Source organism: Macaca thibetana, chromosome 1 (assembly GCF_024542745.1).
Source record: "Macaca thibetana thibetana isolate TM-01 chromosome 1, ASM2454274v1, whole genome shotgun sequence".
NCBI lineage: Eukaryota > Metazoa > Chordata > Mammalia > Primates > Cercopithecidae > Macaca > Macaca thibetana.
This window is the reverse complement of record NC_065578.1, coordinates 139,242,835-139,261,739: the sequence shown is the minus strand read 5'-3', so window position 1 is coordinate 139,261,739 and position 18,905 is coordinate 139,242,835. Positions and strand designations below refer to the sequence as shown.

The 18,905-nt window shown below is 39.3% G+C and overlaps 3 protein-coding genes across 4 annotated transcripts in view; 2 read left to right on the top strand and 1 right to left on the bottom strand.

Annotated features, from left to right (window-relative positions):
• The window catches only part of CNIH4 (cornichon family AMPA receptor auxiliary protein 4), a 728,363-nt gene that overhangs the window by 308,194 nt on the left and 401,264 nt on the right, over window positions 1-18,905 (top strand). The gene's annotated exons all lie outside the window — the stretch shown is intronic.
• DEGS1 (delta 4-desaturase, sphingolipid 1) overlaps window positions 1-18,905 on the top strand; it is a 347,277-nt gene that overhangs the window by 121,394 nt on the left and 206,978 nt on the right. The gene's annotated exons all lie outside the window — the stretch shown is intronic.
• The window catches only part of TP53BP2 (tumor protein p53 binding protein 2), a 67,787-nt gene that overhangs the window by 26,935 nt on the left and 21,947 nt on the right, over window positions 1-18,905 (bottom strand). Inside the window, exons 2-5 of one of the 2 annotated variants that reach the window (XM_050760687.1) lie at window positions 14,902-15,049; window positions 8,056-8,169; window positions 4,440-4,522; window positions 883-984 (exon numbers count right to left, since the gene is read on the bottom strand). In XM_050760687.1, coding sequence (XP_050616644.1) covers window positions 883-984; window positions 4,440-4,522; window positions 8,056-8,169; window positions 14,902-15,049 — 447 coding nt within the window. The remainder of the gene's footprint in view (window positions 1-882; window positions 985-4,439; window positions 4,523-8,055; window positions 8,170-14,901; window positions 15,050-18,905) is intronic. The other variant, XM_050760690.1, reaches the window with a different exon arrangement.

Below are 18,905 nucleotides of genomic sequence, written 5' to 3'. Positions count from 1 at the left end.
TCTGTTGGCTTTTGGGTCAGATTGGAAGCCTATGGCTGGCAGGAGAAGCAGCAGTTCTGATGGTAACGGAGTGGCTTCTTATATTTTCCTTGTTCAAGGCCAGGACTAGCGTTAGTTTGTGGATAAAGAATGTTCCCCAAAAAAAGGCAAGCAGCCCATTATTGGTTCCAAGCTCCAGAAGGGGACAGTATTAGATTATTCTGATCCAAGATTAACCATGCCATGTTAGAACTTTAATATTCCTCTTGCTGTGGCCCACAGTAGTTCCTAGGAGCAAAGATGAAGGGCTCTTTCCACCTTTCCTGTCTGACTGATAACCAGCATAGCATAGTTAACGTTGATCAGAATCAGGAGTCAGGAAGATCTTGAATAATTAGGATGATACAAGGATTTCTACAAAATGCTGTAGTAAGGACTTAAAGAGAGCACCAAGAGAGCACCAAACAGCAGGTGGCTTTTGGGTTGACAATGTCACCTCATATCTGTGAGGTAACTGGCTTAATGGGGGTAGAACGTAAATAGCCTTACACATACATTAACAATAGCGGCCTGTTAGGTCTTTTAAAAGAAGATACTACCAGCCAGGCACGATGGCTCACGCCTGTAATCCCAACACTTTGGGAGGCCAAAGTGGCAGATCACCTGAGGTCAGGAGTTTGAGACCAGCCTGGCCAACACGGTGAAACCCCATCTCTACAAAAAATACAAAATTTAGCCAGGTGTGGTGGCATTTGCCGGTAATCCCAGCTACTTGGGAGGCTGAGACAGTAGAATCACTTGAACTCAGGAGGTGGAGGTTGCAGTGAGCGGAGATCGTGCCACTGCACTCCAGCCTAGGCGACAGAGTGAGACTTCATCTCCAAAAAAAAAAGAAGATACTACCTTAGTTGCCAGCAATTGTTGCTGGGCTTCAATCTGTTGCTGCTGGCGAGATGCCATTTCCTGAAGTTCAGCAAGAGTCAGATCCATCCTAGGACTATTAACCTACAAGTAAAAACACAAATAAACACAATCCCAACTTACTATAAAATTATCACAGAGTTTCTACCCTCAAAAGTCTATGTAAAAGCTTCATCTGAACCAACTACGATAAAATTATTTAGTGATTTTTCTTTCATAATATTAAGCAGACCATTAATTCTTACATTAATACTCATCACATTGACTTTTTAAGATATAAAGCATACTAATATACAATAATCTTTTATTTTAAGTTGTAAGTTTAAAATTAAATAGTTTCAACAGTCAGGGACATAAATGGAACAACTCAGAATTACCTTGTTCTGTAATTTATATTACAACAGAAGATCATCTATTTGATCATATTAAACATGGTATTGAGGCACTGGCAGCAAACCTAGAATTTAGTCACTGGAATATCATTTAAAAATACAATAGCACTAAAAAATTCAAGACACATTGGGTCAACAGAAACAAAGCAAGGACATCCACTCTCACAACATCTATTCTACATTGTCCTAGAGGTTCTAGCCAATGCAATAAACAAGAAAGACAAATAAACAGCATCCAGATTGGTAAGAAAGAAGTTCAACTGCCTTCATAGACAATATAATCATCTATGAAGAAAATACTATGGAATCTCCAAAAAAAACTACCAGATAAATAGGTTACATAGCAAGACCGCAGGATAAAAAAAAAAAAAATCAAATATGCAAAAGTCAAGTACATTTCAATATATTAGAAACAATTATAAATTTAAAAATTTTAAATACCATTTATAGTATCAAAAATATGAAATACTTAGGGATAAATTTAATAAATATGTAAGATGTATATACCAAAATCTCAAAAATTGCTGAAAGAAAATCCAAATAAATGGAGAGTTACACCATGTCCATGAATTGGAGGCTCAATACTGTCAAGACAGCAATTCTTCTCAAACTGATCTACAGATTCAACAAAATCTCAACTGAAATACAAACAGGCATTTTTGTAAAAATTGATGTTGATTCTAAAATTCATATGGAAGTAATAAGCATCTAGAATAGCCAAAACAACTCTGAGAAGAATAAAGTGTAAAACTTACATTATCTGACTTCAAGACTTATAAAAGTTCCAGTGACCAATCATGTGGTATTGACGTCAAAATAGACAAGCAGATCAATGAAACAGAATAGCGAGTACAAAAATAGCCCCATACAGGAGGCAACTGATTTTAGACAAAGGTGCAAAAGCAACTGAATGGAAAAAGAATAATCTTTCCAATACATACTGCTTATACAATTAGATATTCATATTAAAAAGATAAACTTTAGGGCCGGGCACAGTGGCTCACGCCTGTAATCCTAGAACTTTGGGAGGCCAAGGCGGGTGGATCACCTGAGGTCAGGAGTTCAAGACCAGCCTGACCAATATGGTGAAACCCTATATCTACTAAAAATACAAAAATTAGCTGGGCGTGGTGGCGGGCACCTATAATCATAGCTACTCAGGAGGTTGAGGCAGGAGAATCACTTGAATCTGGGAGGTGGAGCTTGCAGTGAGCTGAGATCGCACCATTGCACTCCAGCCTAGGCGACAGACTAAGACTCTGTCTCAAAAAAAAAAAAAAAAAAAAAAAAAAATGAACTTTGATTCTCACACCATATGCAAATGTTAACTCAATAGGGATCATAGATTTAAAGGTAAAACTGAAAACCACAAAACTTCTAAAAGAAAACAAAGAAAAAAAAAATCTCTGTGACCCTGGGTTGGGCAAAGAGTTCTTAGATACAACACTAAAAGTATGCTCCATTAAAAAAAAAAAAAAAAATGGATCCAGACTATTAGAACTCTCAAACTCAGTGAGAGAGCAAAAAACTGGGCAAAAGATTTGAACAAATAATTTCACCAAAGAAGAAACACAGAGAGCAAATAAGCACATGAAAAGATGTCCAAAATCATTAGTCATTAGAGAAATACAAATTAAAACCACAATGCAATACCACTACACATATATTTTAATGGCTAAAATTAAAAAAACTGACCATACCAAACGTTGGCAAGGATGTGGAAACAGTAAAACTCTGGTGGGCATGTAAAATAATATGATCACTTTGGAAACATTTGGCAGCTTTTTAAAAATACATATATAAAGATATAATTTATCTCTTTAATAGAGACACAGTCTCGCTTTGTTGCCCAGGCTAGTCTCAAACTTCTGGCTCCAAGTGAACCTCCCGCCTCAGCCTCTAGTTGAGGAGGAGATACATTGTGTCCATATGCACTAAAACAATGGCTAAGATCATTTTTATCATTTGCATATCATCCTTTCATCATTGTAAGATAACTATTAAATCAAAGAAAAGACTGGGCGCCATGGCTCATGTCTGTAATCCCAGCACTTTGGGAGGCAGAGGTAGGTGGATCACTTGAGGTCAGGAGTTCAAGACCAGTCTGGCCAACATGGTGAAACCCCATCTCTATTAAAAATACAAAAATTAGCTGGGTGTGGTGGCACACACCTGTAATCCCAGCTACTTGGGAGGCTGAGGCAGAAGAATGGCATGAACCCAGAAGTCAGAGTTTGCAGTGAGCCGAGACCATGCCACTGCACTCCAGCCTGGGCAATAGAATGTGACTTGGTCCCAGAAAACAGTAAAATAAAATAAAAATAAAAATAAGTCAAAGAAAAGAAAAAGAAGAATATGAAGACATAGTAAGAGCAAATGGTACTTAAGATCATCTGAATTCTACTATAAATGTACTGATGATTGGAAAAAGGTAATTTAGCTAATCCCTAATGGCACTAAAAATAGTGACCTCTGAAAAGAAATGTCTTCCAAATACACCAAAGATGCATGCTCAAATTCACATGCAATAGCAAGAGCATAAATATATAATTTTCCTTTTTTTTTCTGAGACAGCTTCACTCTTGTTGCCCAGGCCGGAGTGCTATGGTGCAACCTAGGCTCACCGCAATCTCTGCATCCCGGGTTCAAGAGATTCTCCTGCCTCAGCCTCCTGAGTAGCTGGGATTACAGGCATGTACCACCACACTTGGCTAATTTTGTATTTTTAGTAGAGATGGGGTTTCTCCATGTTGGTCAGGCTGGTCTCGAACTCCTGACTTCAGGTGATTCACCCACCTCAGCCTCCCAAAGTGCTGGGATTACAGGCGTGAGCCATGGCACCTGGCCGATTTTCCATTTTTAATAAAGCGATGATAGCAACAAATAAAATCACCAAATAAGAAATACTTCCTCAAACTTGCTCAGCTTTTATTTTGCTCTGAATTTGTGTCACATTAAACATACAATTTCTTCCAATAGTCAGCCATAAAGAGATCATTAAAATTAAGTTTCTATAAAACAAATTTAAAATAACCTTTAAAAAGGGGCCATCCTTAGCCTATTGAATAACATAGTAATAATGAATAAGATTTGAAGTTAAAAAATACATAGACTGTGGTATATATAGTATGGATTAAAACAACTTACACCATTCTCCTTTCTTCGATATTCACCAGGAACTTTTACACCATTTCTTTTTAAACTTGGATCCTGAGATCTTGGTCCACTCACTAAGGACAAAATCCAAAAATTATGCATTAACACTAGAGTTGACAGATATTTTAAGATATTTTCATTTCCAAGTTCTGTCATTACTGCTGTTTGATATTTTAAGTTGAATATATCCTTAAAACAAAATACTTTCTAATAGCAATGGACTTAAGGTCTCATAACTCAGTGTGTTTTGCAAAATTAATTTCATGGAACAGTGAATACTTAGCACTACTAAGTATCACATGCTACCTAGTCATTAGGAAACCTGTCTGATTCACATACCAAAGGAGGAAAACTTAACAAACTTAATGTACTTCTGACTATGAGTAATTCATACCATTTGCTGATAGTTGCTCTTCCTAGTCATCTATTTAGCTACTCAGTAGTTAAATCAAGAAAAGCTTTACTGAAATAGTTGAAAATTACATCAATGCATCCTTGTACTCACTAACAATATTTTTAAATTATTATGAGAAGAAAGCACTTAAAAATGGAACAAGTAGTATCTTAATTATTTGGTTTACTGCAAACATTTTGTGGTAATTTGTAAGTACTATGAAGTACTTCTACATTTATTTAAGCAAAATATTTGTTTAAGTTTGTGAAGGAACTATCCAGAAACACTATATATTCTGCTTTTTTGGCTAAAAAGAATTTTTAAAGTCAAAATACATGGATCTTTCAGTACCACTTAATGTATCATAAAAAGAAACATCTTAATTTAAACTAAAACATTATAAGAAGCAAAAATACCAACAGAGAATTTAAAAAATACATTAAATTAAGCTCATACCTGTACTTCCCAGAAATTAAAAAAATTATCAAATTACCTCCCAAGAAACTTAAGTAAAATGTCTATTATAACCGTCAGGAATCTTAGCACAAATTCCCATTGCTAATAAACAAATAAATAAACATGTCTACTCAGAGCCAAGTATCACACTTACACCTAATTCTAATACAATCAGCTTTTATTTTTAAAATGCAGCTCAATTATCTGACAAAATAGCTCAGGTAATCTGCCACAATATTTCTGTAAGAAAAAAAAAAACTTCAATAATTTCAGAATAATTGCTTTCTTTGCTGTCTTAAAGAAAGAGCACTTAACTAGCTCCTCCTTTGTATAATCAGTTACCTAATTAAAGTAAGAAGCAAGAGCCTTAAACACAATTTCATATACATTCTGGGTCACTGGTCCTAATTGAATTGGAAAAAGAATATGGTGACAGTCTCGTAATCCTTAATCGAGAGGTCTAGACCAAAAAGAGTAAGTTAACACCTTAATAAAGGAGACTGAAAAACAATCCTGTTTTATCCCAATTTCAACACTATGTGGCACTGGTGTTTTGTGACAATGTGAAAACAGCTCCTTTATCTTCAGATTATAATTCTCACATTACAGACACTGAAACTGCATATTGCACTATTGAGAGACTATTCAATAATTTATCCAGTACTAGACAGCAAGATATTTGAACAGGTAGATGAATGGGTAAAATTCAACTAATTAGAAAAGAGTGCATGCGATGTAAATAGAGAACAAAATAAAAATAAGATACAAATGCCAATATAAAACTACCAAAAAAAAAAAAAAGCCTACGGAAAAAAATACATGTTTACTTAAAATAAAATTAAAGACACCAGTGATACCAAAAGGCAACCAGGCAGCTTGGCTGAGGTGATTCAGGTTCCACTCCTGGCTCTGCCTCTAGGTGTGTGGCCTCTGACAAGTCACTTAACCCCTAAGTATCAGCATTTCTCATCTGTAGGGTAGAAGGGGCCAAACTAAGTCAATTCTGCCCCTCAGCTAACCCATACTCTAAATTTAATCATTCCCAATGGTCAGGTACCATATAGACACATGCGTTAATGCAACAGTTAGTTAATGAAACTGAGCTTTTTTTTTTTGGAGACAGAGTCTTGCTTTGTTGCCCAGGCTAGAGTGCAAATGGTGTGATCTCGGCTCACTGCAACCTCCGCCTCCCAGGTTCAAGTGATTCTTCTACTTCAGCCTCCCAAGTAGGGGGGATTACAGGTGCCCAGCTAATTTTGGTTTTGTTGTTGTTGTTGTTGTTTGAGACGAGTCTTGCTCTGTCGCCAGGCTGGAGTGCAGTGGTGCCATCTCGGCTCACTGCAACCTCCAACTCTCTGATTCAAGCGATTCTCTCGCCTCAGCGTCCTGAGTAGCTGGGATCACAGGTCCCACGTCCAGCTAGTTTTTTTATTTTTAGTAGAGACGAGGTTTCACAATGCTGGCCAGCATGGTCTGTCTAGATCCCCTGACCTCGTGATTCTCCCGCCTCAGCCTTCCGAAGTGCTGGGATTACAGGCATGAACCACCACGCTCAGCCAAAACTGAGCTTTTATAATGTCCAATAATCCTGCTCGTTCTCCCACATCCTACCAGACTGCTGGGTCACAGGGATGGCTGTGTCCCCAGTGTCTACTGCTGCTTCCCACCCACACTCTCCTCCACCTTCCCCTTACAGTCATCTATAAACTCTGGTCACAATCCTGGTCACTAACAATGTGACCAGTTGACTCCCTTGTTCTCTCCACCTCCAAGTCCTGCCTTCATTCTGGATGATGTTACTGCCCAAATGCTAGCCTCTCAGTTCTAGTTTTCTCATCTCCACTCTAATTCAGGTTCATTTCAGAGCCCCACCTGGGATCACAACACTAGAAGCCCTCTACCTCCGAAATTTTCAATTCAAATCTTCTGTTTTTTGAACACTATTTCCTTTCAATCTGCCTGTCTCACTCATTTCCTCTCATGACACCTGTTCTTTCATCTGAGACTCGCAGCCTCTTAACTCTGTCTACTCTTTCCCCAAAGTCCCTCCTGTCTTCACTTCTTCCCCAACCAGCTGAGGTATCCCCACTGATCTTCCATTGAATTTGTCTAGAAACCCTGGGTTTCCTAGACAATTGCCTAGAAAGAATTTGTCTAGATACCTTTGGTTTCTTCTCTTCTTACAACCCACCTGGGCTGTAGACAACCACTGGAGAAAAATCACGTATGGTCTCATGGTCTCTAATCTCAACTGGCCTCAACGGTTCCCAGCAGCCTGGCTTCCCTAGTAAACCTTCTCTCCTAATCTCCAAAACAGCTCAAACTTCCCACCCACCTACATCATCACTCCTACCTCAGAGAAAACAAATGTTTTTAGATAAGAAATCCCTCAACTTACTCCCACAAAATGCACAAATTTAGCCACATCTGCCACAGTTTTATTTCTGTCCTGTTATTATGGAAGAGGGATCCTTCCTCTTGTCTAAGGAAGGATCCTAATCCTCAGGGCTACAGAAGGACCTAATCAGGGACCCTGACTAACAAGTATTCTCTTTCTTAGAGTTTCAAACCCCTACTCTAATGACTCCTTCCCATGCGCATTAAAAAACTATAGTCAAACTTCTCTTTATCCTATTTCCACTGTTTACATTTCCTAACCTCTCCTTCACCTCTCAAATTACCTGGCTTCTCATCATGCGCCACCAGCACAAAATAAAAAGCTTAAATATCTGTCACAATTCACAGAGCACTACCTACCAATGTCCCTGCCAGGGGGGTGTTCATGACGAAGGAAGAAGCGAGCTTCGTTCCTCTGACTTCCAAATCGCTGAAGAATATCAAACATTCGCTCATTATCCGCAACTGGACGTTCTAAAGCAAATGAGTAGAAACCACATTATTTTCAGGTAAAAGAAAGATAAACATATCATTCACCATCTATCCTTCATGCAAATTATACATTACGGATACAGCAAATGCTTAGTATCTCAGGTAAATTTTTTTCATTAAAACACGTCTTAGAAAATGAAGTAACACAGATTTTCCACACACACGATCAGAGTCAAGCCAGGGTGGAATACTAGAAAGGGCAATGCATCTCTGCCAGCTGTCGGGAGCTCAGTAGTCTAATCCAGTGGGCTCCATGCTGGCCACAGGCGTGCCATTTAACTTCTTCTTTTTTTTTTTTTTTTTCCTTTTATTCTTTTTTGAGACAGAGTCTTGCTCAGTCGCCCAGGCTGGAGTGCGGTGGCGTGATCTCGGCTCACTGCAAGCTCCGCCTCCCGGGTTCACGCCATTCTCCTGCCTCAGCCTCCTGAGCAGCTGGGACTACAGGCCACTACGCCCGGCTAATTTTTTTGTATTTTTAGTAGAGACAGGGTTTCGCCGTGTTAGCCAGGATGGTCTCGATCTCCTGACCTCGTGATCCACCTGTCTCGGCCTCCCAAAGTGCTGGGATTATAGGCATAAGCCACCGCGCCTGGCCATTTAACTTCTGTAGTTCCAAAAGTTTCTGTAAAATCTATATTAGATCAGACAGTCCCTTTGAACACTAATGTTCATGATTCTCTGAATATACAAAAAAATTAAAAAGCAACTTTCTAAATAGCCTAGTCTTTTTTTTTTATTGTAGTTTTCAATACAGGCTATTTTTAAATTATAATTTTACAAACAATGTTAAAAAAATCAGACCTATCCATTTCCAAATAAAAGTCTATTTACTGCTGTAAAATGTATCTATATTTGCCCTTCTTCCAGTGAGAATACCAGTGTCAGAATTTTTCTGGAAAAAAAAAAAGAAGGTCACACCTAAATACGCAGTAAAAATAGAAGCCTTCAAGAGAAACAATATATCTCAAGCTGTCCTAAAAAAAATCTTCCAATCTCAAGGGATCTGGATATAAAAACAAGACATACTGTTTGAGGCAGCAACTGCTTAAAATCAACGAAACGCCAGTAATGTCAACATAATTTTTAAATATAAGAATGTTGAAATACCCTAAGAAAACTCAACACATTTATTAGTAATCAACACCTTAAATAAACATGGGAGAGAACAGAGCAGGCAAGCATTCAATTCAATTCAAGCAGCCAATTTGGTGAACCAACCCTGAACTTAACCTGCTTGGCTGCAACAAAGTGCGGTTCTGGTTCTACTTCCAGTCACATAACATACTGAGAGTTGACACAGATTATCCCCTTTTATAAACCACACATATTCTAAGACCCCCTAAAAAGGATACACCATAGTTAGAGAGAAACCCTCCAAAAGAAATTCTGAGTAGACCTTCCACCCGCCCCTACAAAATAGACACACACAAGCTGTACTCAAAACAAGTAAAATCTCCAGGTTTCAGGAGCAAAAAGACAACTCAAAGGAAGTATAGTAGCTTGCAGTCCACGTCGGACTGCCCCAGAAGGATATGGACTTTCTTATAAGCTCCAGGCTGACAAACCGATGGGCCTGTGATGGCAAAAGATCAGGCATAGGCCTGCATAAACTGAAACAGACACTTCAAAGGCTCTCAAAGCTCCCTACTAACACCTGTGTGCCAACCACACCTACGGTCATGCACTGCGTGTTGACAGTGGTCCCATAAGATTGTAAGGCCATATTTTTACTGTACCTTTCCCTATGTTTAAACATGTTTAGATACACAAATACCACTGTGTTATAACTGCCTACAGTATTCAAGACAGTAACATGTTGTACAGGTTTGTAGCCTAGGAGTGTTAGGCTATATACCGTATAGCCTAGGTGTGTAGTAGGCTATACCATCTAGATTTGTGTAAGTACACTCTATGATATTCACACAACAACAAAATCACCTAATGACAAATTTCTCAGCACATATCACCATCATTAAGTGACACACGACTGTATCTCCTTGGCATTCCTGCCTATATGACTCTGAACAAGCCATTCCTATCATGCATCATCCGCCCCCCAGCACCCTTTTTTCCTGCAGATGAAACACATCTATTACTGCAACTATCACATTGTATTATAAATGTCTGTGGATACTTGTTTCTCTTTGTGCCCTGGAAGATACCTAAAGGTAACTTTCATCTCTCTATCCCTCTCCATCAAGTGCCGTCCCTAGCACGTAACAGGCATCCGAGAAATATCCACTAAGCAAATGCACAAGTGGGTAGTGAGGAAATGGAAAAGGAAAGAAGAGGAAGACAAGAGAGGAGAACAAAGGCTTAACACTTAGAGAATTAAGTTACAGCTTTGGAATAAGAAATTTTTTTTTTAATAACACACATATAGATAGGCCTGAGATCCTGAATGGTTTTTAAATGCCTTCAAATCAAGAGGGAAGGGAAAAAGCCAGAGTAAACATAAGCAAAGGATATAAAGAAACAAATTTCAAAAACCAAAAAGCCAAATGGCCAACGAACAAATGAAAAAACAGGCAACCACATTTGAAATCAGAAATATGCAAATTTAAACAAAAGTCAAGTTTTCAGCTATCAGTTTAGTAAAAGTTAAAATATTATAACTTGATGAGGAATACATCTAGAAATAACTGGAAAAGGTATGAACTGATATAACCTTTGCAGAAGAAAATTTGACAATATATATTACATTTTCAAATGTGCGAAACTTTATGTTAATTTGGTTCATGACAGTAACCTGTTTACTACCTATAAGTATCCCATAACATCATGTTGTATACCTTAAATACACACAATAAAATTTTAAAAAAAGAAAAAAAAATGTGGGGCCTGGCCAGGCACAGTGGCTCACGCCTGTAATCCCAACACTTTAGAAGGCTGAGGCTGGCGGATCACTTAAACCCAGGAGTTTCAGACCAGCCTAGGCAACATAGCAAAACTCCATCTTTACAAAAAATAGAAAAATTAGCTGGGTGTGGTGGCACATTCCTGTAGTACCAACTACTCAGGAGGCTGAGGTGAGAGGATCACTTAAGCCTAGGAGGTCAAGGCTGCAGCAAGCCAAGACCGCACCACACTGCACTCCAGCCTGGGCAACACAGCAAGACCTTATCTCAATAAAAAAATAAAATATTTCACATCGGTTACTGCATGAGGAGGAGGGAGACGGAGAGGAGGATGGGGAGGAGGAGGGGGAGGGGAATAAAGAAGAAGAAAAAATTTTTGAAAATTAAAAATAGTTATGAACTTTTAACCAAAGAATTCCATTTTTGGCATCCACCCTTTAGAGAAATGCTTGCATAGGATCAGAAGAGGTTCCTAAAAGGATTTTTACTCAGCACTTATTAAAACAAGATAATTAATTTAAATGTTTATAAATAAAGCAATTGTTAGCTCAACTGCAGTTTATGCATACTGGGGGAAATTATGTGATAATTTAAAAATAACACGGTGGCTCATGTCTATAATCCCAGCACTTTGGGAGGCTGAGGCTGGTGTATCACTTGAGGTCAGGAGTTCAAGACCAGCCTGGGCAACATGGTGAAACTCCATCTCTACTAAAAATATAAAAATTAGCTGGGTGTGGTGGTGGGCGCCTGTAGTTACAGCTACTCAGGGGGCTGAGGCAGTAGAATCGCTTGAACCTGGAAGGCAGAGGTGGCAGTGAGCCGAGACGGTGCCACTGCACCCCAGCCTGGGCAACAGAGTAAGACTCCGTCTCAAAAAAAAAAAAAGATATAGATTTACACATACTAATCTGAAAAGAAAAGATCTACAAGCTATGTTGTAAGGTAAAATAGTAAATTGGAGAACACGGATATGTATGCTACTGCTTACATAAAGAAAATATATAGAAACACCACAAAAATATTTCTACAGTTACTTACAAATGCAGAGAAAAGGTCTGAGAAATTATCTGGCTAAAGTGATTACATCAAGAGACGAGGGGAATTGCTTAGGAGAGAGATATCCATTCTGTTTATATTATCTCCTCTTTTAAACTAGAGGCTGAGCACAGTGGCTCACGCCTGTAATCCCAGCACCCTGGGAGGCCAAGACGGGCGGATCACGAGGTCAGGAGTTCAAGACCATACTGGCCAACATGATGAAACCCTATCTCTACTAAAAATACAAAAAAAACTAGCTGGTGTGGTGGCGTGTGCCTGTAATCCCAACTACTTGGGAGGTTGAGGCATGAGAATCACTTGAATCCAGGAGGCGGAGGTTGCAGTGGGCCGAGATCGTGCCACTTCACTCCAGCCTGGTGACAGAGTGAGACTCCATCTCAAAAAAAAAAAAAAAAGAAAAGAAAAGAAAAACAAAACAAAACAAAAAAAACCTAGAACACATATCGGTGTTGTCATTTAAAAAAATTTTTTTTTCTTTTTTGAGACAGAATCTTGCTCTGTCACCTAGACTGGAGTGGAGTGGAGTTGCGCGACCTCGGCTCACTGCAACCTCTGCCTCCCAAGTTCATGGAATTCTCCTGCCTCAGCCTCCCCAGTAGCTGGGATTACAGGTGCCCGCCATCATACCTGGCTAATTTTTGTATTTTATTTTAGTAGAGGTGGGATTTCACCATGTTGGCCAGGCTGGTCTCAAACTCCTAACCTCAGGTGATCAACCCTCCTCGGCCTCCCAAAGTGCTGGGATTATAGGCATGAGTTATCATGTCCAGCCAAAAGTTTTTTTAATTAAAAAGTTGTGCCAGGTGTGGTGGCTCACTCCTGTAATCCCAGCACTTTGGGAGGCCTAGGCAGGCGGATCACCATCAGGAGTTCGAGACCTGCCTGAACAACACGGAGAAAGCCCATCTCTACTAAAAATACAAAATTAGCTGGGCATGGTGGCACATGCCTGTAATCGCAGCTACTCGGGAGGCTGAGGCAGGAGAATCGCTTGAACCCAGGAGGCGGAGGTTGCAGTGAGCCGAGATCGCGCCATTGCACTCCAGCCTGGGCAACAAGAGTGAAACTCCGTCTCAAAAAAAAAAAAAGTTGTAAGAAAGAAAATCCTTTACATGTCATCATCACATAGTAAAGGTTATTAAATTCAAGTGAGCAAGAGGAGTAAGTGGGATCAAAAGTGTCAAGGAACAGAGTATAGCCCTAGCAAAGAAAGAACACTTCTTCCTCTATGAAAATGAGAAAAAAAGGGAGACACACAGAGGGAATCTAAGGTACAGAGTAAGAAAACTGAGGAAGCACACAATGGATGGTTTCAATTATCTCAGTAAAGAATAAAGCAAGGTAATTTGCTGAATGCAAGGAGGTTACCAGGAGCAGCTAGAAGTTCATTTACTCATTCCAAAAATATTTCTACAGCACATACTAGGTACAAGGCACTCCCCTGGAGCTGGGGATACAGCAATGAACAAGATAAACAAGGTCTATATCCTTAAATAGCTTACATTCTAGTGCATATGTTTGGGGCTATCAGGATAACACACACAAAGTCAGAGTGATGCACTTTCTGCAGAGGATGACATCAGGATGATATAACTGAGAACTAACTTCATGGCTACTTTTGGCAGGGTGCTCAGGAAAAGCCTCTCCGAGGAGGTTAACATTTTAGCTACAATCCAGAAGGAACCAGCAATGACAGTATCTGGAGACAGAGCAATACAAACAGTGGGAATGGCTATCACCAATGACTCTAAGGTGGGAATGAGCTTAGCATATTCAAGAAATATTTTTAAAGCTGCAGGAAGAAGCAGAGAAGAAAATGGTACCAGATAAGAGCAAAGACTAAGAATCTACAGAACTTCACAACCTCATATTAAAAGTTTGGATTTTATTGTAAGTGGAAGAGAAGTCGCTAGTTTTAAGCAGGAAAGTGAAATTATCTGATTTTCATTTTCAAAAGATCCCTTGGGTTTCTTCATGTGATTGTTCTAATCTGGTTCCTACGTAAAGAGAAAAGAAAGTAATTCGGAGAGACTGCAGAAGACCTTCTAGAACATCCAATTGTAGAAAAGTCAACCAAAGATGAATAAAAGGACTTGCCTGAAAAGAAGGGGGAGCTCAGCTGAAGTTAGCCATTATGAATGGCATGAACTCAATTAACACAGTGTGTAACTTGCTCTGGGGACATCTGGCATCCCCAGAGGTGAAAAAGGAAACCAGCAGGAGTTCACCCAGCCTGTGCAGGAACAAGGCAGAAATGATGAAAAATTACTCCCACATCTACCAACTCCTATGGAGCCAAAAAGAAACCAGGTTATCCCATTTTAGAGCTCCAAAGAACCATACAGAGGGATTGATTTCATGGCTTACAATAATGCCCATGAGTTCACCATTGCTGTCTGCCACTACAGTTCCTCAACACTGAGTAGCTTCCTCTAAAAACTTACAGAAATTGAGAGAGGGCAAACCAATCAGGATGACTCAAATTTCTAATTAAGTAAAGCTTACACATACAAAGACACTGTTGAGCACCATCCATTGGACCACAACATCCCAGAAGACCTTTTATATTTTATATTTTATATTGTGGTGTCTCCATTTTATTGCAGAAAAAGAAAACAGCAAAAAGACTTAATGTATCATACCAAAGCTGGATCAGGAACACTATGTTCTGCCAGACATGCTATTCTACAGTTTCTCCCCGGAGAAACATGAGCACTTACACAGTGCCACATCTACAAACCAACATTAATAGAAGACAAAAGAACTGAAGCACGAGGCCATCAGCGTCTCTCACCAGAGCCACACCACACTTCAGCCAAATGGCAATCACTCTCTCCGGGTTCTTTGCACAGATCCACCACATCTCTGCATATTGTTTCTGGAGTAACTGGAACTTCTGTGAAGTGCTGCTCATTGTTACTGAGATACACGGTGAGAAACATCTAAAAATTAAGAGAGAAAATTAAGACAGTTACTGGTACTGTCTGCCTAATGCGGTATTCACCTTAAATTCCTTTCTCCAAACAAAATCTCAGTTGGAAGTGCAAATGTACAACAGAACAGTCTGGCTGTCACCCGGCCAAAGATGAGGTGTTGACGGGGGGTTGAGGGAGACCTGGAGCCCAGCCTCTGCCTCTACCATGGGCAGTAGCTCTAGAACCCAGTGACCCTGGAATACAGTCACACCAGTTCAAATTAAATCTGTTTTTGCCAGTTTTATTAATGTTGTTTGCCAAATACTTATATCTGCTGGACCCATATCACAAATATATCTTCCTGTTAATCCTGTAAAGGTTGATGAGATAACCTCATCCATATATACTTATTTATGCATAGTCTCTTTTTTGGAAGGACACGTAAGAACATAACATGCTGCTTCTGAAGTGGGAGGGGGATGGGAACAGAGCTTGTGGGGGCTGTATAAACCTAATCTTTATCTAATGTGCATATATTACCTAGTCAAAAAACTGTACTTCTTTTTTTTTTTTTTGAGACAGAGTCTCACTCTGTCTCCGACGCTGGAGTGCATGGCATGATCTCGGCTCACTGCGACCTCCGCCTCCCGAGTTCAAGCGATTCTCCTGTCTCAGCCTCCCGAGTAGCTGGGATTACAGGCTCATGCCATGCCACACTACACCACGCCACATCCCGCTAATTTTTGTATTTTTAGCAGAGACGGGGTTTCATTATGTTGGCCAGGCTGGTTTCATACTCCTGACTTCAGGTGATCCACCCGCCTTGGCCTCCCAAAGTGCTGGGATTACAGGCATAAGCCACTGCGCCTGGCCAAAAAAATTGTACTTCTAAAATGTTTTAAGCAAATTAAATACCTACTTTGAAATGTAAGATTTCATTAACAAAGTCTAAGTAGAAATGAGTAGCTGTTATGCTAACACCTACATGACCTTGTATATAAACACTGAGACTAACAGAAGGTTTACATTTAAAACTCACTAATAGGCTGGGTGTAGTGGCCTACACCTGTAATCCCAACACTTTGGGAGGCCAAGTCGGGAAGATCACATGCGTCCAGGAGTTTAAGACCAGTCTGGGCAAGGAAGCAACACTCCATTTCTACCAAAAATTAAAAGAAAATCAGCCAGACATGGTGGCACATGCCTGTGGTCCCTGCTACTTGGAAGGCTGAGTGGGGAAGACTGCTTGAGCCCAGGAGGTCATATTTATAGTGAGAAGCAACTGCACCACTGCACTCCAGCCTGGGTGAGACCTTGACTCCAAAAAAAAAAAAAAGCCCCTTACCAACAATCTTAACAATCTTTCTCCTAGTAAAAAAAAGACGCTGTTTCTTAGAAACACTGCTACTAAAGAATTAAAGTTTTCACACCTATTAAATTACAAAAAAAAACTTGTTAATTTCCAATGAAGAAACTAAGTAAAACAGGAAACAAATTTTTGATGGTGATGCAAATTAGTAAGCCCCTATATGTTTATTAAATTCAATGAGTAACTCCATGCAAATCAATACGCATCAGGATTAAAAAATAATAATAATTTGAAAGCGTTACCTCACAGTGAGAATACATCCTGTGAAAATAATTCCAATCAAAGAAAGAATGCATAACCTATGGAACATAAACTTGAGGGACAAGTTTAGTCTTTTAAAATCATTAATGAAATTATGCTAAGCACTGGGAAAAGTTTGGGTTTTAAGACTGCAAAAAAGCAGAATAAATAGGATATACACTATGACCACAATGACACGAGGACATCACACAGCAATCGGAGGGCCTACCAACAGTCACACAACTCCCCTTCCAGTTTAAATGTCTCTGTCCATTACCCCCAAATGGAGAAAGCTGCATTAAGATGTTGTTTGCGAAAAGGCAGCACCTGGTTAGGGATGACGATGGAAACTGGCTAAGACATCAGACTCAGTGCCTCAAGATTTGGTCAGAGTAAAAGAAGATATACATGAGAGAAAGGGTGGCCCCTTGCACTCAAGCCAGTCCAAGCCTCCACATTCTGCAACCAAAGCTGTTAACTCACCTAACAGGTAAAACAGAGGGTGATCCGGAAAAATTAAAATAGTGAACACTGTTGAAACAATTTTTAATGGGGAAAAAAAAAAAACACTGTAGACTTTCCCAATATGAGCTCAGAAGCTTTCAAGCTAATTATCTCAGGTTTTTCACATTTTGACTACATAAAGGTACATAGTTCTAGGGTTCAACTTAGGCAACAAAGCAGCACTCAAAATTATGACACAAAAGTCATAAAGGCTTGACTAAATCATTGAAAAAATAACAAAGCACAGAATTACACTCATCTGCTGCTCCCAAAGTATACAGCATATTCAGTGATGGAGACAAATAATGTACATTTTAGCATTAAATACTACCTCTCCATACTCTCTACTGACAGGAAAACTTGCTTTGAAGTTTATCACTTAGAAAATAGTAACTTTTCATTGTAAACATGAGGCTTAGAGGTGTTAAGTTACAGAAATCCTGGAAATACAGAGTATATGCTAAACACACACCTTATCAACAAATAAAAGCCTATTATGTGAGATAGCACCTTACCTCCCTAAACTTCATCTTTCAAACACGTTATCTCAGAAACTTACATCAACTCTCAGATAAACAGCAGGTGTTACTTTCTCTTTATAAATGAAGAAAAAGACTCAGATAAGTGATCTACTTGCCTACTGAAATGGGAAGGTAAGGGTACAATTCTGTTCTTCTGATCTATCCTCTATTCTTTAAGCTGTGCTTTATAGAAAGAAAATATTAGGAAATGCTCCATTTAACCAGTCACCCACACTTTAACAGAGATCTGATCTTTAACTTTCTGGAAAACCAACAGCTTCATTTATTTAAAAGTATAATTAAGAATGATGACAGATGTGTTCTATTTATGGTTACTTTTCCCACAGGTTTAACACCAGTATCAACAGTACGTGTATGAGTTGACCCCATTTCTACCTATCATGTATGGAGATTAGCTCTGTGGTGATTTTAGTAATTGTATAGCAGTATGCGATGCTGGCCCAGCAACATGGTATTTTTGTCGATTCCTAGGCAGAAGATCTGGTTCAAACTCCAGAATACTTCATAATTAGTTAGACTACCTTAGGCAAGTAATGTCACCTCTCTGAAACTCAGCATCCTCATCTTCAAAATGAGTCTTTAAGTTCCCCAATAGCCACACGTTTACCTGTGTAACAAATCTGCACGTCCTACACATGCATCCTGGAACTTAAAATTAAAATTAATTTTTTTTTAAAAAAGTTCCCTAAGAGCTACTATTTAGTAAATGTTTACTAGGTACCAGAGTAAAAGTAAACATTTTTACAGCAGCTTACAAGGTCTGCCGTAGTCATGATCTGGCCCCCATCTCCTTCTAATCCCCCCTCACTCTGTGCTCTATCAGCATCCTCTTTGCTGTTCGTCAAACACATCAGGCATGTTCCCACGTGGGAGCTTCTGTACTTGCTGTTCCTCTATTTGGAATGTTCTTCTTTGTATGCCAGTATAACTCTTACTTCCTTATCTCCATCACACCTTTACTCAGATGTCACTCTCTCAGTGAAGCCTTACCTAGGAACCCTACCTAGAATTCCAACACCAAACACACACACACACATACCCTAGCCCATTCTTCTGCTTTATTTCCCTCCTTAGCACAGTCACTAACATTCCATATGGTATATTTATTTAACTCATTTTTATTATCTGCCTTTCCTACTAGAAAGTAAGCTCCATACAGTCAAAGGTTTTGTCTTTGTTCAGTGTTGTATACTCAGCACCTAGAACTGTGCCTGCTATGTAACAAGCA